The sequence below is a fragment of the Sinohyriopsis cumingii genome, chromosome 15 (genome assembly GCF_028554795.1).
Source record: "Sinohyriopsis cumingii isolate HCF-2022 chromosome 15, ASM2855479v2, whole genome shotgun sequence".
Lineage (NCBI taxonomy): Eukaryota > Metazoa > Mollusca > Bivalvia > Unionida > Unionidae > Sinohyriopsis > Sinohyriopsis cumingii.
Genome location: NC_142975.1, coordinates 57,351,270 through 57,374,696, shown reverse-complemented (window position 1 = coordinate 57,374,696; position 23,427 = coordinate 57,351,270). Strand labels below are relative to the sequence as shown.

At 35.0% G+C, this 23,427-nt stretch overlaps 1 protein-coding gene across 7 annotated transcripts; it reads left to right on the top strand.

Moving 5' to 3' along the window:
* The first annotated feature begins 1,603 nt into the window (after positions 1 to 1,603).
* LOC149781855 (protein LZIC-like) lies at positions 1,604 to 22,618 on the top strand. Of its 7 annotated transcripts, none has more exons than XR_016414803.1 (7): positions 1,604 to 1,755; positions 6,759 to 6,869; positions 8,986 to 9,121; positions 14,209 to 14,307; positions 16,133 to 16,310; positions 17,404 to 19,332; positions 19,394 to 22,618. XR_016414803.1 is itself a non-coding variant. In XM_089936049.1 (6 exons), the coding sequence occupies exons 2-6, from the start codon at positions 6,769 to 6,771 to the stop codon at positions 17,460 to 17,462; spliced, it is 573 nt and encodes a 190-aa protein (XP_089792175.1). In that variant the 5' UTR covers positions 1,604 to 1,755; positions 6,759 to 6,768; the 3' UTR covers positions 17,463 to 22,618. The 7 variants fall into 7 exon arrangements, 2 of the variants coding, with proteins under 2 accessions (XP_089792175.1, XP_089792176.1); XR_016414805.1 differs by having other exon boundaries at positions 17,404 to 19,393; positions 19,452 to 22,618; XR_016414807.1 differs by having other exon boundaries at positions 17,404 to 19,516; positions 19,580 to 22,618.
* The last annotated feature ends 809 nt before the right edge of the window (positions 22,619 to 23,427 follow it).

Sequence of the window (23,427 nt, the reverse complement as noted above, 5' to 3'; positions counted from 1 at the left end):
GATTTGAAGGATAACATATGAAGATGAATTTAAGCGCATCTGGAAAGAGACCATCCTGAAACTGCTTGGGTTTATTTTTCAAACTTCTCTATGATCTTTGCAAAAGCTTTGTCTATTTCATCTTTTGTGGCCCTATGGTCTTTTCGGTTCAATCTGACATATGCATCACTCCAAAAGCACGCGCGTGAGATTTCAGTGTTTTTAATGTCTTCGCTGGACATTTCGCTGTCTTCCATCAGTAACTCAGTTAACTGACCGCTCATGTGGCCTAGTGGTTAGAGCGTCCGCCCCGGATACGAGAGGTCGTGGGTTCGAACTCCGGCCTAGTCATATCAAAGACTTCTAAAAATGGTACTAACAGCTGCCTCGCGTGGCCCTCAGCATTAAGAGATTAGCGTAAAGCCTGGTCGGCCTGGTGTCAGGATAATGTGACTTGATGGGATGCATGATGCCCCAGTGCTAGACACCACCTTAAACTGCCACACTGCAGACATCGTAGCAATATGACTAAAACATTGTTAAAGCTACGTTAAAAATCTACACACACACACACACACACACACACACACAAAACTCAGTTAACTTCAGCAACTTAAAGTTTCCATGTACAAAATTATGCAATATCTTTTCAAGCGTGTTATTATATTCTCTCCAACATGATCCCTAACCCTGTTAATATATCAAGAGGTTCCAGATAAGTATTAGAAAAATTATATAGGATCTTTTGAGCCTCTAAATGCTCTTTCGAGTCTCAAAATGCTAAATAGCGATTTAATCTTTCTTGACGTTACAAACACACCATTGTTCTGGTAATTTAATTCTTACACTAGCCGCAAACGTGAGTTCTTTCAGCATATATGTATCAAAATGTGTGGTTTCTAACGGCATTATATAATAGTCCTCCGCAATTCTCTAAAAGCGAATCCCTTATGTGTTGTCGGCGGATATCGCTATATCTGAGACCTCACAGAACCTTAGCCCCTCACACTGAACGACGACAGTATATATATGTAGTAGTATCAAGACGGGCATGTATGAAACCACGTTTAAAGATCACGGATCCAAATCTTCTAAACCGAGGATGCTGGTTTCCACGCGAACTCACGCATATCGCAAATGCAGGAGTGAGCAATAAATAAACAAATAAATAAATATCCAGAATGGGTGAACGTCATGTGGAATATAGAAGTTTTGTGCTGGGAGTTGTGATAGGTAAATGTGGCCTCATAGGCCCATTTCGACACTGCTGCTTACGTGTTTCCCACGTTTCTTATGTCTTGTTTACCATTGTTTACTGTTTCCCATTTACCTAATTCCACTCAATGAAGGCACTCAGCTTGGTGTGAATATATGTTTGTTCTTTTTTTTTTAAAAAATGCCCCAAAAATGAGCGACAGTTAAATAATTGTCCACTAATAAAGCTTTGTGTTCATGTACGTTTTCCCTAAGCAGGGAATTTAAAGTTGCTTAACCTAAGATTGGCCAAATTTGTTGAGGATTCCAAGACATAATACGCACCATTGCAAAATAAATTGTTTCCGAATTTATCTTCATGTGTGTGACGATATTAATTTTTTTTTAACAAACAGGATAACATTGATTCTTTCCATCATTTTACAGTTTTAAATTACGAGAATTTGTATTTTCTATTTTTGTATTTATTTAAAATCAATCCAGCTTTTAAAAATTTAGAGTTTTCATATCGCTAATTATACCAATAATTGTAGAGACGTAAGCGGCCTCGTTCAAGCTTCAGTAGGTCAACTTGTCGCCTCGTATTTTTATGAATGTTCCAATCCTGAATTTGTGTTCATGTCCAAATGCAGATCATTTTATTGATTTTCAAATGAGCTCATTTCTTAAATTAGATTTGTTAAATGACAAACTACTTTTATGGGGGGGGGGGGGCGTGTGTGCATACTTTTTAGCGTGATATGTTTTCGATGTCTTCTGTTGAAATCCATTTTCGACAACTCACGTACATGGATTATTTTTTTTTGTACGTAGAATAAGCTGGGTACAAATTTATAAGCTATACACTAAAACTAAAGCTTGGGAAAATTATTTAAATATCAACGAGATCGACAGGTAGACAAATGGAGTTCTCAACTAGTATGTACGCCTCTTTATTTTGGAGAGCTGGTCATGAAATTTACTGTAGCAACAGGGAACGATTTTGGGGGGAGAATAGGCTCTTTCCTACATAATTTGAATGTGGAGGATTTAAAAAAACAAGACAGGAAATGTTTTTGAAATAAATTCACAAGAAGTATCATAACACAGTTACTGTCTATAGTCTGAATTAGTCCTACAGTGTAAGCCAACGACCCTGATATTTGTTTTGGGCGTTGAGGTCTTACTGACCAAATAACGGCGCTGTGTAGGCTGTTCCGATGTTGATGAACATCATAACGATAAGTAAAATTTTCAGAAATATCTCACACACTTGGCAGCCCATATCGGTACTTTGCTATAAAGTTATAATGTTTTAGTCCAACTTTACTTACTCGGATGTCTTTTTCCTAATAAATTTAAATTCCCACACAAGCAGTTGGACATGATTTCAAGTTTTGTTGGCCTACATTTCATTTACTTAGAATACGATGGAAGCAGGGAATACCAAAATCGGTTTATAGGATGATTAGAATCTTGAACAAAACGAAGCTATCTAAACACTGTGTTCAGTATTAATATATTTCTATTAATTTTGTTATAGAAGTATTCTCCAACTTAACCCGACTGAGGCATTCCCAGCCTCCATTGCATTCCAGCAAACTGAAAAGTATGCCAACAAAATTTGAAAACAGGTCCATTTGCTTGTGTGAGAATTTAAATTAATTAAAAATAATACATTAGAGTAAGTAAAGTCTGACTAAAACATTATGACTTTAATTTTTAGCAATACGTCATTATGGGCTGCCAAGTGTGAGAGATATTCCTGAAAATTTTACTTTCATTACGATGTTAGTCAACATTAAAACACGCTACACAGCGCCATTATTCAGGCAGTAGGACCTCAATGCCCAAAACATAAATATCAGGGTCGAGGGCTTACATTGTAGGACTATAGTTTGAATATACCTCCCCATTTGTTTGTAAACACCCCCCACCTGAATTAAAAAATGAAAAGCACAAATGAGATAAAAGATGTACAGAAATTAATTTATTTATTGATTTATAATTTCAAACCTGATTATATACAGGTGGGCCCTAGCACCGTTATTGTCTGTGTGTTTCATTCTAAAGAGAAGTTTTCAGTGTAAAAGACAACCCTGCTGTCCAGACATTTCCAGTTCCTGGACAAGTCCATTTTCATTGAAGGGGTGTATGAATGACTATACATGCATATACATATAGGAAAATACTACATTGTCTGCTTCTGATATTTACAATGTTGAATTAAGCAAAAGAAAAGAATGACAACTATAAATTTGCCTTTCAGGTGGATTTAACAAGCAGTGTAATTTCTATGCTCATGTGTGCAGAGAGATATGTCTCAACTCTCAACATTATGATAATTTACAGAATTATTTTGCAGTTACCAAATAGGATGAACTATGTCACTCTGTTGTGAGGAAAATAGGCTCCCCCATTGTATATGCAATATGGCACCATATTATTAAGGAAAGTCCTTTAAGCATGAAAGGCACAGATGATGCCAGTGTTAGGGCCATTCTGGTCACAATCAGGTAAGAAATTATAAATCTATGAATGAATTGACTAAGTTCTTTGCACTTTTTATCAAATTAAAGATTTCTGATATTAAGATCAGTAGGGGAATAAGAACAAATGGGGAGTTATAGTCAGACTGTAGTCCTACAATGTACAATGTTTACCCTGATATTTATGTTGTTTTGGTCATTGTCTTACTGCCTAAATAATGTCTGATTGCTTTAGTTGGACTTTACTCTGATGTCTTTTTCCTAATGGACTCAAATTCTGACACAATAAATTGGATATGTTTTTAAGTTTTGTTGACCCATATTTCAGTTGGTTTGAATGCAATGGAAGCTGGAACTGCCAAAATCGGATTAAGTTAAATTAGTTTTTAACAAAACTAATAAAAATATACTAATATTGAAATTTTTTTTTAGATAACTTCATTTCTTTAAACCGATTTTGGTATTCCCATCTTCAGGGATCCATAGGTCTAATATAAAAACTTGATGGTGGGGTGTATGTCAGAAATCCTCAGATCTAATATAGAAATTCAAAGTGGGGTGTTAGGGAGCCACAGATTTTGTATAGAAATTCAGAATTGGGTGTCAGGGGTTCAAAACATAGAACAGAAAATGGATCAATAAGGTTCCCCATTTAAAATACATAATCATAAATATGTTTTGAGAACCAACTTGGTGCCATCTCCTTCTCTGGTTCCACACTTTGATACTTGTCTCTATTTCATGAACTGTGTAATATTGCTGAAAACAATGGTCAAAATTATTAAGAAAACATTACAAACTTGGGACTTCCAAAATTTAATGCTGAGACTTATGAACGTATGAACTAGATATACTGAGATACTGAAATGCAAAATTAGTTTAGAACCTGTGCAGTATGAAAAGCAGAATGAGGAACTTGTGAAGAATTTTGTTCAGATGACGCAGGTCCCATGGGCCTCCCCTGTGTGGCCTAACAGGCTAACTCAGTTCTTTCTGTTAATTGATCTTTAATTTATTGATTAAAACCCCATGCTGGCATTTTTCCTATTAAGCATTGTGAGGTGATAAACTTCTTAAACAGAAGTAGAACTGGAATATTCGGAGCAAGTTCATTTTATGTTTGTTTGCTTTTTTGGTCACCAATTTATTTTAGTGATAAGAAAAATTGACTTACTGTATCTTATCACAACTAAATGTTAAAATGGCATTAGTTATTTACTAAATTGTGAATTGAGATCAATGAAATACACATATATTTACCATCATGCTAACAAAGATCAGTGCATTATGATTTATGTGTTTGAATAATAATTATAAAGCAAAATAAACTTTGATTTTGATACAAATTATTAACATTTTTCTATTTAGCACAATCTTTGTAATGCCATCAATATTATCTTAACAAGCAGTGTAATTTCTATGCTCAACAATTCGTCATTTATCATTCTTGTCTAGTCATAAAATCGAGTATGGGCAAGTGATGCAATTACAAGAATTGTGCTAGAATTGGTGAAAAGTAAATGATTTATATAAAGTTCACTTTGCATTTTTAAATTATTATTAAAACAATTACAAATCATATACCAATATATTTATCAAAATCATGTAAATACTTGTTTATTCTAGGTTTCGAGCATATTTCAGTGTTTCTAGTAGTGGGTATTTCATGCAAAAATGTTTGTAAAAGAAGCACAGAAAGGCTTCAAAAGTACCTGTAACATCGAAAAAGTCTGTTTATTCTAAAGGCGAATGTTCACAAAAGCTTTCTAGTTAAACATGTACGAAACATGCAGATTTCAGTATGAAATAACATGAGATCAAGATTCCTGAATTTCTGTATTAGACCTGTGGATGCCTGATACCCCACTAGGAATATCTCTATTAGACCTGTAGATCCCTGACACCCCACATTGAATTTCTATAATAGACCTGAGGATTGTGATACCCCACTCTGAGCTTCTATACTTGACCTGTGGATCCCTGACACCCCATCGTGAATTTCTATATTAGACTTGTGGATACCTTACACCCCACTCTGAAGTTCTAGATAGACATGTGGATCCCTGACATCCTGGATTGAATTTCTTTATTAGATCTGTGGATCCCTGATACTGCACTCTAAATTTCTTTATTTGATAGGTGGATCCCTAACACCTCACATTGAATTTCGATACTAGACCTGTGGATCCCTGACACCTCAATCTGTATTTCTAGATTTGATCTGTGGATGCATGAAACCCCACTCTGAATTTCTATATTAGACCTGTGGATCCCTCAGACCCCAGATTGAATTTCCATATTAGATCTGTTGATCCCTGATACCCCATTCTGAGTCTCTATAATAGATATGTGGATCCTTTACACCCCACTCTGAGTTTCTATATTTTTACTTGTGGATCCTTGATACAAACCTCTGCATTTCCTTATTAGACCTGTGGATCTCTGACACCCCACTCAATATTTCTAGGGGCCCCGAGTGGCCGAGTGGTCTAAAGCGCTCTTCGTTACGGATCACTGCCATCTCACCTCTGTCTGCGGCGGTTCGAGTCTAAGATTCAGCCAATGTGGGTATGTGAGAAAGCTTGCCAGTAGCTTCTCGTGGGTCGGTGGTTCTTTCCGGGGTTTTCTCTGGTTCTTCCTCCACCATTAATACTGGCCGCCATGTATAGCCTATCATGTGCTGCAAAATGGCGTTAAACCCCACAACAACAACATCAATATTTCTATATATTAGACCTGTGGATCCATGACACCCCACATTGAATTTCTATATTAGACCTATGGATCTCTGACACCCAACTCTGAATTTCTACATTAGACTTGTGGATCCCTAATAGACCACTCTGAATTTCTATATTATACCTGTAGATCCCTGACACCCTCTTTGAATTGCACTTATCGCTGGCTAAAACTAAAAGATGAGGCTCGCCAGCTTGGAGTCTCATGCTTTAAGTTTAGTGGCTTCTGTCGGGGGTTGAGGAAATTTCGTAAAGTAAGCAGGGTGCCATCGGTGTAAACTTTGATAAACTTTGTAAAAGTAAGGTAATAAAATATAAAATTCCTGTAACAATGACTTCATTTTACTTGTGTTTGCAGAGTGAATAAGATGGCATCCCGAGGCAAACAGGAGACATCAAAATTAATACATAATCTGGAAGAACAGCTAGAGAGGTTGATGCAACAGCTATCAGATCTTGAAGAGATGAAGTATGATATACAGGACTTTCAAAGTTTTATTTTATTCATAAAATTTATTATTATTACAGCATTGAACCTTTTGTGTGTGCAGAAGACATTATCCTACCCCAGCATCCCCCTAAATTAAAACAATTACCATATTTTGATAACTAATTTATAGTGGGACAGAATTATATGAATTGTCATACAGACAGCTCAGCCAAAGTGAAATATTGTTATTGTTGTATCCATATTTTAGGGATATACTGTGATAGGTCATGTTTGTATCTGTCTCTCCTGCTCACCTCTCTGTCCATCGGTCATTGTTTTTCTTGTAACATTGCACTCCATCTACACCGTTTGCAAGAGGTGATCATATTTGGACGAGTTGATGACAGGGAATGTTTTATATCCTGAATCTAGCTCCAGGTGGAGGGATAGGGTGGGGGATCAGGGTTCCTACCCTTACTGGCAAATGAGGGAAAAAGTCAGGAGAAAGAACGTTTTTTCCCATCTGGAAAAGGTCCTTTGATTATGCAAATGTTGATAAAAGTGGGGGAAAATGGGAATTTACAGCTTCCACTTTATTGCAGAAAAATACATAAATGGTTCATAGTGGAACTGATCATGAGTCAAATTTATTGAGTTCTTACTATAACTTTTTCTGGTTTTGGAACTCTTCATCCAGTTGTGGTATAGTTGTTGCATTGGTCATTGGGTTCTTCCCCATAACATATTTTCATATTCAGTCCAAGCATTCAGGTGATTGGATTGGTTAAGTAGATTGGTAACCTCGAATTCAGCTTTATAACAGTATCTTTTATTATATAGAAGGTCTGAAGACCAATCTAAAATGGCATTGTGCCAATATGTTGTCTGTGGCTTGTGACAAAGTTCAAGAGAAAAAGTAATAAAGCTTATCTTTATTAGTTCCTTTTTTGATATGTAAAGTTAAACATATATTTGATCAATCTTTGCTTAATTTTTTGGTAGTTAACACTGTTCTGTTAAACATTATCAACAGTAACTTTCACTACCACTCCCACCATACCGTTTTGGTGAATTTTACTATCGAACTTTGCTAAATACATAGAAATCTACCAATGGCTGGGGCAATTTTCAATGCAGAAACCCATTCTATGGATGTACTGGACAATAATTACATTAAATTAGACAGTCCATAGTTGGATGACATGGAAAGTAGATGTTAGAGCACCTTCTCCACCTTAAAAAAAGTTTCTTTATGCAGTTAAGCAGAGTGAAGGTAACTTTTTCTTTCTGTAAATACAAATGAATTACATGCAAATTTATATGAACATCTTTTATTCTACTTGTTGCTGGTGATACATCATGTGGTCATTTACATGGTCATTTGTCTAATTTAGACATTATAGGAGAGTCTCAGAAAAGAAATTGCTGTTGACCTTTTTGTTTAAATGCTTGTTTTTCAAAGTGAAAATGTTGTTGATTCTGTTTAGTGAGGGTCATAAGTAAAATCTATTTCATCCAGGAAAGGACTTTGAAATTTCTGATTAAGAAAGTGGGAACAAAGGTAACATTGATTATGTAATAGGGACTGTTCGTGTAGCCCGAACACCATCTACACATATTGAAAAGGGATGATGAGGTTGTGGCAGTGTTTCAGACATGGAATAGGGGATACATTGGTGGGGTGCATGGAAATGGCAAAGAAATAAAAAAGTTCAGGTAATTGTGTTGGCTTCCATATTCCATATTTAATCACTTAAAAGTTGAGTCAAACTGCAACCTGCACAGACCCAGATTTGCTGTCACATAATGCACTGGCAGATCTGGGTCTGTCCAGTGCATGTTAGGAGTAAGCAGTATAATAAACAATAAAGACCCTGATCTGCAGGTGCATTATGCTACATTGGATCATGATCAGTGTTGTTTGCAGTTGGACTGAACATAGAAGTGAGCTTAGACAGTAGTATCCTCTGTTTGGTTTAGAAATAAAGAAGATTCAGTGTCCATATGCACAAAGTCATTTGTCACATGTGTTCTTATTCTTCATATTTTATCACAGTACTGTTTGTATATGGGATGGTGTGTTCTGAGGAACCCATATTTTTATGAGAGTTGATTTTGACAGGACATCAGCATTGCATTTTACCTTATTTTTCAGAGATGACCTTGAACCTGATGAATATGAAGAAACAAAAGGTGAGACCATTGAACAGCTGAAGGAATTTAAAGAGTCAATGGACAAGATGGTGGCGGGGAATTTAAGTCTTGTGGATGAACTGAATGGAATGCAGCTGGTATGTCCATGGCAGTGTTTTTAGCTAACCTGTCTATCAGGTTTGATTATATGGGATATCTATGCATATTAATTAGGATATCATGCATCTGGTTGGATGATCTTGATCAAATTTGGAAAATGGACTTGATAATCAAGATCTTGGATGAACTTGACAATTAACAAAATCCATTCCATGCCAGTTAGTAAAATTATTTTGCATCTGCTTGGCAGTGCTTGTTTCCACCCTGGAGGCCATATTTCTGATACAGTGTTACCCAGCTATAGCATGATGGTTTGAGTCCATAAAACAAGACCGTGTTATGTACCGAACCGTGCTGTAACCAACCAAGTCAGTGAGCTGAAAAAAATAAGAAAATGCTGCATGCATGCACCAAAAATTGGCAAGGTGGGGGGGGGGTAATATAAGCTGGTGCAAAAATATGTGCTTCATTGCTATAATTACCATCATAAATCAGTGCATATTAAAAATTAACTTGTTCCATATTAAACAAGTACTTAAAACAGTTGTTAGATGTTTAATATTTAGTTTTATATATACCAAATCTATAACATAAGCATAAATAGTTGTGTACATGTACTTTTTAGTCAAATTTGTTTATATCCATAACAGTAATTCCATCACAATATGCATAAAGAAGAGTAATTTAAAAATAATTGCTGGGTTCATTCAAATCCTTTTAAATTTCTTTCTAATGCATTCACACAAATTTGTGAAACAGGTGGGGTTTTTTCTCTCACAATAGTCATATTTGCTTGATGTGTCCAAAGGGTCAGATTTCTGACCAGCAATAAAATGCATAATTCATAATGGGATAGTGAATTACTTCTACCTTGGCTTTCTTTTAGATTGTTTTTTTTGTGGGGGGTGTATGTGCATCAAATGGCATTTTTATTAGTGCTTAGATCAGAGATGTAGACTTTTCTGATTCTGGAGGAGTCATTCATGTCTTTGACATTAAATTATACTTTTATGATCATTCCAATTTTCCAGTCAGAAAAAATTGTATAATGGAGTGTCAGAACATTTGAATAACGGGGCCCCGAGTGGGCGAGTGGTCTAAAGCGCTCACCGTTCCGGATCACTGCCATCTCACCTCTGTCTGCGTGGGTTCGAGTCCAAGGCTCGGCTAGCGTGGGTACGTGGGAAAGCCCGCCAGTAGCTTCTCATGGGTTGGTGGTTCTTCCCTGGGTTTTCCAGGGTTCTTCCTCCACCAGTTATACTGGCCGCCATGTATAGCCTATCTAGTGCTGAAAATGGCGTTAAACCCTACAACAACAACAACAACAACATTTGAATAACACTAAGTAAGGAATCATATCAGCTTAGCATCATGATTCTCTGGAAATGTTTTGATGAAGAGTCTGAAATAAATTGCTGATGAAGATTATACCTCAACCAAAAATCGACTTGCTACAGAAAGTCCAAACACAATATGCAAGGCATCAACCATGTTTTTTTGTGGTCTGTTCTCTGATTACTGATTGATGAAAGCACATTTGAACCAATAAATCTGTTTGAACCAGTACTGCTTAAATAAACATTTAGATAAAATTTAAAGAGTTCCTGTTTTATTGGATATAGAGGTTCTGTTCTCTTCGTAGATTTGTCTATAATAGGTAAAGAAGTTGTGTTCTCTTCACATATTTGTCTATGATGGGTAAGAAGTTGTGTTCTCTTCACAGATTTGTCAGTGATGGATATAGAGGTTCCATTCTCTTCACATATTTGTCTATAATAGGTAAAGTTGTGTTCTCTTCACATATTTGTCTATGATGGGTAAGAAGTTGTGTTCTCTTCACAGATTTGTTGTCAGTGATGGATATAGAGGTTCTGTTCTCTTCACAGATTTGTCTGTAATAGGTAAAGAGGTTGTGTTCTTTTCACATATTTGTCTGTGATGGGTAAGAAGTTGTGTTCTCTTCACAGATTTGTCAGTGATGGATATAGAGGTTCCGTTCTCTTCACAGATTTGTCTATGATGGGTAAGAAGTTGTGTTCTCTTCACAGATTTGTCAGTGATGGATATAGAGGTTCCGTTCCCTTCACAGATTTGTCAGTGATGGATATAGAGGTTCCATTCTCTTCACATATTTGTCAATGATGGGTAAGAAGTTGTGTTCTCTTCACAGATTTGTCTATGATGGGTAAGAAGTTGTGTTCTCTTCACAGATTTGTCTATGATGGGTAAGAAGTTGTGTTCTCTTCACATAGTTATCAATGATGGCTTAAGAGGTTTTGTTCTCTTCACAGATTTGTCATGGATGGGTAAGGAGGTTCTGTTCTCATTAGTTGCTGGGTTTTGAAACAGACATCTATTAGTATTAGTATGCCATGAAAATAAATGAATTCATAGTATTTCAAATTAAAATAGGTTTATGCAGCTATTGTTCTACATATATTTTGGATAAAATGAAAACTTAAATTTACTGTAAATGGTTAGATTTCATAGTCATTCAGATTTTTCCAGAGAATAAAATCAGAATATTTGATGTTATAATATGTATACAGTTATCACCAGTCTGTGTCTAGGGGGTATGCTGTATAGTAATTCATACAACATATTCACCCTCCTCCATGAATTTTCACTTCAGCTGCCAGAAAAGCAAATTTGACTTCACCTTGCCAAGAATAATCATACTCGACAGCCATTATCCAGTTGGGAGATTTTTTAAAAATTACAGGAAACAAATCACACTTCTGCTTGGGTTAAAAAAAATCACGGATAAAAAGTCACACTTTTACCTTGGTAAATAAAATGTCACAGGTTTAAAAAAATCACTTTTACCTAATTACAAAAGTCACAAGTAAGAGCTCATACTTTTGCCTTAGTAAAAATAGAGTCACGGACAAAACATCAAGGTTTTTGCCTGTATAAAATAGTCACTGGTAAAAAGTCACACTTACATAATTAGAAAAAGTAACAGGTTAAAGGTGACACTTTTACCATAGTAAAAGTTAAGTCATGGGTAAAAATTCACACTTTTATGTAATTAAAAAGTTACAGGTAAAAATTCACACTTTAACTTAGTAAAAGTACTCTCAGGTAAAAAGTCACTTTTTCTGGGTAAAAAAGTTATATAAAATGTCACACTTTTACTTATTTAAAAAGGTCACAGGTAAAAGTCACTTTTATCTTAGTAAAAATAATGTCACAGGTAAAAATTCACTTTTATCTGGGTAAAAAGTTACAGGTAAAAAGTCACATCTTTTCCTTAGTAAAAATAAAGTCTCAGAAAAAGTCACACTTTTACCTGGATAAAAGTTACAGGTATAAAAATGAAGCCAAAAATTACAATTGGGTTTGGATAAGATAAAATATAGCAGTTACAGGAGTTAAATCAATATTATTTTATTATTAGATATATATATGCATGTTATATGTTAGCAGCAATGCATGATAACATAATTTACCTTACAATTTATAAGTTGTATGGAACCAGCCATTTTGGCCCGTAAAGGTCAAATTGTTCATCACATCACATGTCAAGTGTCACCATCATTGTTGATGAAAAAGATGATCATTGTCATTTACATCTTGTTGATTTCCAACTGCAAACTTGAGCATGGCTGAACAAGATTTGAAATTTTCCTGGGTGTCAAGCAAGGGGATTTGTCCAACTGTGAACACATTTTGTTTCATTTGTTTTTTTTTATGTAATATAATTTATGGTAAAAATTTAAGCATCAGGATTATTGGTAAAGCAAGCTTTTCAGCTTTTACCATTGCTATTAAATTATGAGAAGAAAAACATCCTTTTAACTTCACTTAAAAATGTCTACTTAATAACGGTGACTTTTTATCATGTGACTTTCTTTCCTGTGACTTATTTTCCTGGATCCTACCTTGGGCTCATTGATATTCTGTCCAATACAGGGAATGTTAAATGGTTACATAACTTGTTTTTATAAGCATGAAACAGAAGTATGAATATTTTTTAAATTCAAACTCCATTCTAAGTTACTAGCTACTATTCAAATGTGCACTTAGTTATGATTTTACCATGAACCATACAAATGTGAAACCCTTGGAATTTGTCAGGATGTGAATGAATTCCAAATTTGTTCAGCCTTAAAACAAAACAGTATGGGGGCACTGAGTGGCCAAGTGGTCTAAAGCGCTCACTGTTATGGACCACTGCCATCTCACATGTGTCTGCATTGGTTTGAGTCTTGGGCTTCGGCCAATGTGGGTATGTGAGAAAGCTTGCCAGTAGCTTCTCGTGGGTCGGTGGTTCTTTCCGGGGTTTTCCTGGGTTCTTCCTCCACCATTTATACTGGCCACCAGGTATAGCCTATCTTGTGCTGAAAAATGGCATTAAACCCTACAACAACAACAACAAAATACAGTATTTCTGATGCTTGTTTGAGACTTACATGAGACTAAAAACTATTAGGAGATTAATTCATTAATTTATCTAGTTGGTCCAGTGGTGCCAGTCTGAACTCAAAATGAACATATTTAGAATGTCACTAAATTTCCTGAATGAATGGTCACATCAACATGGGTTTTTGACAAAAGTCTTTTAATGTTATCCAGTTTGTTCTAAATGAAAAATTGTACCACTTGTAAATTCATTATGGCTGCCACAATGGTTAGTTTGAAAATCTTACTGCTGAGGTATATCAGCGATGGTCTCAGTACTCAACAGCTGAAAAGAAGAAATCATGCTTCGAATTCTGGAAATTCTTTTGGACATTAAAACACCAGTCCTATCATTAGACTCTTGTTCAGATTAAAAATGAAAATGTTTTTAATATTTTTTAAAGTATGATAGGTATTTGGAGTTTTTGTAAAGTTAGTTGTCAGACTCAGTAAAACACCACTTGTTGATGATCATATTTTGCCATTAATTAATTAGACCACTATAACTAACTTTGATCTATTTTCCACATCACTTTGCCCAATTAAGACAAGAGGGAGAAGCCACCTTGCCCAGAATTTACAATCCATTATGTCTTGTATAATATCCAGCTTTTAGTTTCCATAGAGATTATGATCAGATTTTGTTAATTTAGTTACTTTGGTATGATTTTCAAAACTTGCTTGTAATGATTTTGTAATTTACAATCATTTCTCCCCACAGGCCATTCAGGCAGCTATTAGTGAGGCATTTAAGACCCCAGAGGTCATCAGAATGTTTGCAAAGAAGCAGCCAGGACAACTAAGACAAAGATTAGCAGAGGCAAGTTTTCCACCAAATCTATTAAATCTTTCGCTAGCATGTTTTCTCCTGACCACATTTTTATGTTTTCTTTCCAATGTCTGTCTATTCATCCAGTGTTTGCTTGTCAGCACAGTTTCACAGAACCACGTGACACTGACAAATATACCCGTTTAGGCTTTTTAAGCATTATATATACATTGATCAGATTATACCTTCTCTTGAGAAAACATTTAATGGAAGTATGACCCTTTTTTGTCTTGGTGTCATTGGACTCCATCAATTTATACTTTTGGTGACCTAAAAAAATTCACTGAACGTTCTTGTTTATCTTTTTAACATTTAGATGGTACCAGAACTAGTCTGCCAGGAATGGCATAGCAAAATGGAGGCAACATGATATGGGAACATTTTGATAAGAATTCAGACTTGTTGTTGTGGTCAGAATGATAAATATTTAGTAGTTAAGATAGATAGATTTTTTTATTTCCAGTAATCCTAAGCACTTAAAAATTGAAGACTTTGAACCCATTTTTAATAAATCAGTAGTATTGGGAAATTGGTTAACAGGGAAAGACCATCATCAACCATCAATTTTAATTGGATGGAACTATTTGTTTTACATTTCTATTTTTAAAAAAATAATTTTCACATACTTGGCAGTAGGGGTAAGTATTTCCAGCTAAAATCATATTAGAATATATTTTAGTACAAATTTTTATATTACAATAAGTATCGATATATACAGCTACTAAGCTGACCAGTTTGAAAATCCATGTAATACCAACTGTCAGCATGATTTACGGATCCACTAACATTTAATATGATACAAAAATTATCCTATCAGCTGTGTTTCTCCTTGTGTTGCGAAGAATGATTATGTGTCCAGGAAAGAGATTATTCTTGTTGGGAAAAAATGAGAATTATTGTATGTCTAGGAAAGAGAATCTGCAACTTAAAGATATGTAACGACAAACATGTACTGATGGATGATCGTGACCCGTGTGTGGCCAGATTATTAAAAGTTCATGTTCTCAGTACTGCCTATAATTGATTAATTTCACCATCTTCCTTGTATTACTACAAGTGACTCCTAACTGCATTCTTTTCCCATGTATTGGTTGTAAGATTTTGACAGTAATTGACTGTCAACCATTACTATACATGTTTAACTGGTTACAGTGCCCATTCACAGTACCAAGTAATATTTCAAGTATTCATATAAATGGTTCCACAACCAGTCTAGATGGTTAGGGTTAAAATAATGATACAGAAGAATTTGTACCAATACAAATTGCAGTAAAGTAGTACATTAATACATGCAGATTATCAATATATCATTTTACATCAGCAGATGGGAATGGTTAGTTGTTTTTATCCCTAAAGAGAAGAATGGTTTACAGACATATTTAATGCTTGTGTTATACTAAAGAACAGAAAGCTATATGAACTTGAAGCTGTTATTCACATATTTTACTTTTCCTGTAAATGTGTCTGTAAATCATTCTTCAAATCAAATTTAGCAAATTCTCTTTTGATTAAAAAAATACTGATTTATTTGCCTCATCATAATGTCTTAGGGGCATATAGTGTTTCCCTTGTCTCAGTCTGTCTGGTTAAGTTTGTACATTGGATAGTTTCTCAGCACTGGTTGGGCATACATATTTGATCAGTAAATTTGTTGTTTGTTGGGATTATCCATATTCTGTGCAGATTTCTTATTGGTTCCAAAATCTGGCAAAAAAGAGCATAGTAAGGGATCATTACAAATGGATTTGGCCGTAACTTTGTATAACAAATTTGAGTGTTTAATTGGATATTTATTAATAGACACTTTTTATTTCAGATCAATCGTGATTCAAAGATTGGGAAGATTGCAAAGGGTCTAGCAGTGGAGCAGTCAGTAGAAATTTTGACAGCTTTGAAAAAACTTGGAGAGACATTAACACCCGAGGAAGAGGCATTTTTGCAGTCCAATTCCAGTGCAAGTCTAAAAGAATTTGAGAAAGTTTCTAGCACATTAGGTGAGTATAGCTTCTTGTAACCCAAGAGACAGGTAAAGAGTTCAATGATACATTAGGTGAGTATAGCTTCTTGTAACCCAAGAGACAGGTAAAGAGTTCATTGATACATTAGGTGAGTATAGCTTCTTGTAACTTAAGAGACAGGTAAAGAGTTCAATGATACATTACTTGAAATAACCATTATACTTAAAATCTGCTGGAAATTTGTGGTAATACACTTCCTCTACAAACTGACAACATGTTGAAGGCTCTTAATGTTTTTTTAGTTGCCTGCCTTGCATTTTTCTCTATATAAAGAGAATGTGCAACATGTTCAGAAAACTTTTCTTGTTTTACCAACGATTTTAATTGCTTTATGTCCTGGTGTTTTTATGTCCAACTGCAAAAAGCATTGACCCAGATCTGCCATTGCATAACGCATTACCAAATCTAGATCTACTATGTTTTGTTTTTGGTACTGATTACTTGTTACAAACTGCGTAGACCCATATCTACCAATGCATTATGCAATAAAGGATCTGGGTTTGTGCAGGTTGCAGTTGTTCTTGACTTTTAAGCAAGCACGTACATTATATTGCATTTCTTCACTTGGCCTGGAAGCTACATAACATCTGAGCACTGCATCCAGAACTTGACCAGTTTTTAACCAAGTAAGAAATAATGATGCAGATGTAGCAAAGAAAGATTATTATAACTGTAGCACAACTATGCAAAAATGAATAACATTATTAAACAAGTATCTAAGAGGTTTTGACCCATAGTGATAAGCATCATCTTGGTGTCAACATCTGTTACATTTTCTTTAAAAATTTAAAATTATTCTGCTCTACCCTCAAGAATAGCTGTTGTTGTGTAGAATAAAACAAAAGAAAAGGTGACAGTTTCTTTTTAAAACCAGTTTGACTAGTTATGTAATTGCTGAGTTGTGACAAAGAGTATCATATTATTAGAAATGCCTGTCAAGTCAAGTGAGCAACATGTGGCCAACTTTGGCCTCATGTTCATTTATTGTCTTACATTTAAGACCAAATTGAAAATTATTTCATAATATCTACAAATTACTTATTTCATGATTTCTTATCCTCATTTTCAGCTTCAAGTGACAAAGTGCTGGCAGTAGCTGGATCACAGGTGGAGAAAGCAAGCAAATAACCACAAGAATTTTGGATTTTAATTCCAAGTCTCATATTTAAAAAATTGATGTATGCAGTGAATGAATGGTTCAGAAAAAGTGTCATGTACCGTATTTTCATGCATACATACCATGGGTTATAGAGGATGTTACATACCTCACACCCCAGCTCATATGGGGTATCTTGGTGGGTGGGCTGTATCAGTTATTTCTCACACAGCCAGTAGTCTTTAGCTTATTTTTCAATTTACACAGATATAATTTTTAATAATTGTATGATAATGATTTTTAAAAGTTTGTTTATGTTATGAATGCCCAGAGTTAATAGTATTATTAATAATACACATACCCAGTATTCTTCACTACCGTTATACTCATGTCAAACCCATCAGCTTTGTAAAAAAAAATATTAAAATATTAAAATAAATTCAGAATGTTCATCTTTCGGGGCTGGAATTACTCTCATATCCATCAAATCTCCTGTCTGACTCTTCATCATTGAAAATGTCTATCACAGTTGCAAATTATGCTTTAGTAATCTCAGTGTTTGCAGGATCAGCACCATCTTTGTCTTCACCATCATCATTGGACTGCTGCTCATGAATTTGTCCATTTTGCAGAAGTATCCCATCCTTGATAAATCTGTTGTAAATGGTTGCTGTTATCATTTGACTCCAAGCAGTGACAACCCATTTGTACTCCTATCATGTAAATTGTGATGTGGCTCTTAACACACATGGTTGGTTGATGTGAGATTATGTTGGGGTTTGTGCTGGGCTTAAGTGTGGGTGGGGGTATATATACTAAACATTTATGGGGGGGGTATATGAAAATATGGTATTTGCCAATAATGGACACTAGGATTATGAAGTTTTTCCATTTAATGATACTTAGATTTATGTGCAATTATTCTAACTTCCTTTACACATAGTTGTGACAGTTATTAAAAGATTTATAGGAAATATTAATGTGCAGTTGTAAAGATCATACTGACAATCAGGCCTGATAAACAATGCCAACATTGTCATTACCCATAGAAGATGATGTTGGTATCAACAGTGATGACATTGTCATTACCAATGGAACAGCTTATATTGGTACAGACAGTCAGGTCATTTGAACAATGCTGACATTATCAGTACCAGTAAATCAGGTCATATTGGTACAGGTGGTGCTCTACAGTTTCGTATTATGCATAGGATTTTAAAGAAAAAGAATTTCCCCGGCTTTCCTCACTGGTTATACTGGCTATTTAAAAAAGACCTTGTATATCTTAGGTATAATTCAAAGAACCTTTAATTTCCTTTATTTTGGTGTATGATTGATGGGTGTACTATGGGTTATAGAGCATACTACTTGGCCTTACTTCAGATGTGCACCTTTCAAAACAGTGCTAGCTCTACTTGGTCATTTTCACTTCCTGAACTTCAGAGGTAAATTGTATAAAAAAGAGCCGATAACTTTTTTTTACATTTTATCTATTTGGTAATTCATTCATTGCACTTTTAGAAGCTGGTATTGTCTAGTCTGGCAAAATTCATTTTCCCTATTTTAATAGCAGCTATTTATAGTGTACTTTAGACTAATTCAGGCTGATTTTTTAACACAAGGGAGCAGTCATTTTAGTTAGCAGTGTGCTTAAATCATGTAAAATTTCCAAAAGTACAATATCCAAAGAAATATCATCCACATTACATTAATGTAACATAGAGGTATGCCAACATTCTCTCCATTGTGCATGTTTTAAATGCGAACTACTTCACCTTTCATATGTCACTCTCTCAAAACTACATATTAACTGGTGAGTGCCCCCACAGACAGTCAGGTCATTTGAACAATGCCAACATTACCAGTACCAGTAAATCAGGTCATATTGGTACAGACAGTCAGGTCATTTGAACAATGCCAACATTATCAGTACCAGTAAATCGGGTCATATTGGTACAGACAGGTCATTTGAACAATGCCGACATCAGTACTAGTAAATCAGGTCATATTGGTACAGACAGGTGATTTGAACAATGCTAACATTCTCAGTACCAGTAAATCAGGTCATACTGGTACAGACAGTCAGGTCATTTGAACAATGCCGACATTATCAGTACTCGTAAATCAGGTCATATTGGTACAAAGTCAGGTCATTTGAACAATGCCGACATCAGTACTAGTAAATAAGGTCATATTGGTACAGACAGTCAGGTCATTTGAACAATGTCGACATTATCAGTACCAGTAAATTAGGTCATATTGGTACAGACAGTCAGGTCATTTGAACAATGCAGACATCAATACTAGTAAATCAGGTCATATTGGTACAGACAGGTCATTTGAACAATGCTTACATTATCAATACCAGTAAATCAGGTCATATTGGTACAGACAGTCAGGTCATTTGAACAATGCCGACATTATCAGTACCAGTAAATTAGGTCATATTGGTACAGACGGGTCATTTGAAAAATGCCAACATTCTCAGTACCAGTAATTAGGTCATATTGGTACAGACAGGTCATTTGAAAAATGCCAACATTCTCAGTACCAGTAAATCAGGTCATATTGGTACAGACAGTCAGGTCATTTGAACAATGCCGACATTATCAGTACCAGTAAATTAGGTCATATTGGTACAGACAGGTCATTTGAACAATGCCAACATTCTCAGTACCTGTAAATCAGGTCATATTGGTATAGTGGAACCCCACTATAACGTGATAATTGGGGTCCACAAAATTGGATCACATTAATATTGGGGTCATGTTAATGCGGGGTTTAAAGTATTTTATTTTTTTCAGAGAACAACTCACTGTATTCATGCCTAATGTATATGATGAATAGGTTATCAACACCGTTTACTATCATGCCATTGTGGCATTCAGTTCATCTATAATGCATGTATTTCCATTGAAAAATGGCACACAGACTTACAATATTCAATACTTTTTCCTGATCATTGTGTCTGATTTCAACATTTAATATATAGCAAGAACAGAGTATCAACACCATTTACTTGCCGTCTGATATTGTACTGATTAACAATGCTGACATTGTCATTACCAGTAAATTAGGTGATATTGGTACTGACAATCAGTCCTGATTAACAATGCTGACATTGTCAATACCAGTAAATCATGTCATATTGGTACTGACAACCAGTCCTGATTAACAGTGCCAACATTGCCAGTATCCTTACTTTGTTTTTTTACACACAGATGACATTGGTATTAACTGTCAGACTAATAATCAACTCTGATAGATAGTGGTGAGTAGTTTACACAATGGTCATGAACAGTGCCAATGTTGTTTTCCATTAATATCATACTAGTAATGACAATAAGGCCTGATGAACATTGCCAATGTTGTTTTCCATTAATATCATACTAGTAATGACAATAAGGCCTGATGAACAGTGCCAATGTTGTTTTCCACTAATATCATACTAGTAATGATAATAAGGCCTGATGAACAGTGCCAATGTTGTTTTCCACTAATATCATACTAGTAATGATAATAAGGCCTGATGAACATTGCCAGTGTTGTTTTCCATTAATATCATACTAGTAATGACAATAAGGCCTGATGAACATTGCCAGTGTTGTTTTCCACTAATATCATACTAGTAATGATAATAAGGCCTGATGAACAGTGCCAATGTTGTTTTCCACTAATATCATACTAGTAATGACAATAAGGCCTGATGAACAGTGCCAATGTTGTTTTCCATTAATATCATACTAGTAATGACAATAAGGCCTGATGAACATTGCCAATGTTGTTTTCCACTAATATCATACTAGTAATGACAATAAGGCCTGATGAACATTGCCAATGTTGTTTTCCACTAATATACTAGTAATGACAATAAGGCCTGATGAACAGGAGTGATATTGTTTTAAACAATGATCATATTGATACAGCGGATCAATTCTTGAGTGACCTCTCCTTGGAGCCATTTATGCACGGATTGATTCTATTATAATAATGCAATTACATTAGTGGCCACAAGTATGACACATTCAGCAATCACAACCTTTTGGTGATAAATGCATTTTGACACTGCCATGAATGACTGCATTGCACATTTAATTAACACTGCTGATAGTTAGTTCATTCTGTGACCATATCCACTTAAGTGGGTCTGCAGGCGAAGTGGAGATTGCTTTAAACAACATTGCTATAAAGAACCACATCACCACTGACTATTATTTAATCCTTTGTGGTCATGACTGCATTGGAGGGTTCATTCCAAACACAAACTGAACATCAAGAAAAGTTGAACCAGGCTACCACTTTCCTTAAATCTACAGGTCATGCTAAGTATGTTACAGACTCTAAACCAGACAAAAGTACATTTTACTAAATACCATTCTAGTACCAAAATCCTGATTTTGATTAAACATTCATTCCTTTAAAGGAGTAATTTAGTTCAGTGGTTCATAATGTTTCATTATATTTTGTGAGAAATCATACAACACTGATAATGTCATAGTGAGAAATTTTCTTAAAGGACCTCACTGTAGTACATCATTTGTCTTCAGTGTCAGTCTTTAATGTCTTGGGTGAATGTGATCTGTCTTTAATAAGTGTTTATAATATTTCCAGATTTGATTGTCATTGTAAAAAGTTTTTGCTGCTTGTCACTTTTGTGATGTTAAAATTAATAAAACCTTCACACAAAATCATCGTCTTCTCACCATAAAGTAGCTTATTTGGCCCATTTATTATTGAAGTAATCCCATGATGTCATCAGTGAATTAGGAATTTTGCTTTTGTCTGTCAATGCGATGTTTTGTTTCTAGACGGGTCAATTCTGTCCTTTTAATTCATTCATTGGCACATATATATTTATTACATATTTGCCCAAAGACTGATCAAAACTGCTCATTCATACACAGGATGAGAAATTGTTATTATTGCTAATTGTGGAATTCTTATGCTGGTTATGAAGCAGTTCTGAAATTTATAGACATGTGAATTTAACTTATGGACAGGCTCAATAAATATCACCATAATTAATTATTTCAATTTATATGCTAATACAGGTACATGTAATCTTCCAAGGTAAATGAAAAAGTTTTGTGATAGATGTATATCTTTATTTGTGAATTAAATTATTTTCGGATGAAATTAATGCAATATTTGAACAAGAAATATTAATAAAGAATGAAACAGCCAGAAATTGTGGTTATTTTTTCCTCATAAACACTGGTTAATTTGGACCCTGAAAACTGGTCATCTTGCACAAACCGGTTAGGAGAAATCACCTATCTTGATTGCTTTATGTTTGTAGATGGATGGTATCTCAAGGCAGGTTTTAATATACTGACAGTCAGGTCAGATGAACACTGCTGACATAGTTTTACACACAGCTGATTCTGGCACTAACAAACAGGCCTTATAAATATCGCTGACATTATTTTACACAAAAGTCATATTGGTATGGACAATCAGACCTGATTAACAGTACAGAGATTGTTTTTCACTTACATGATAATGGTACTGACAATCAGGTCTGTGAAAAACAGGTCTGAAAAACAGTGCATGATGCTGACATATTTGTACACACAGCTGATACAAGTACATGTACTTACAATCGAGTCTGATGAACAATAATGATGTTGTTTTACACCAAGATCGTATTGGTATGGATAATCAGGCCCAATGAACAATACTGACATCGTTTTACACTAAGATCGTATTTTTATATACAATCAGGCCAGATAAACAATATTGACATTGTTTTTCACTAAAATCGTATTGGTATGGACAATCAGGCCTGATGAACAATACTGACATCGTTTTACACTAACATCATATTGGTATGGACAATCAGCCTGATTAACAATACTGACGTCGTTTTACACTAAGATCGTATTGATATGGACAATCAGGCCTGATCAACAATACTGACATCGTTTTTCCCTAAGATCGTATTGGTATGGACAATCAGGCCTGATTAACAATACTGACATCGTTTTACACTAAGAT

Coding starts and splice junctions, on each gene's coding strand:
- LOC149781855 (XM_089936049.1), top strand. CDS start 6,769: ATGGCATCCCGAGGCAAACAGGAGACATCAAAATTAATACATAATCTG. Junction 6,870..8,985: donor TCAGATCTTGAAGAGATGAA/GTATGATATACA, acceptor CTTATTTTTCAG/AGATGACCTTGAACCTGATG. Junction 16,311..17,403: donor GAAAGTTTCTAGCACATTAG/GTGAGTATAGCT, acceptor CCTCATTTTCAG/CTTCAAGTGACAAAGTGCTG.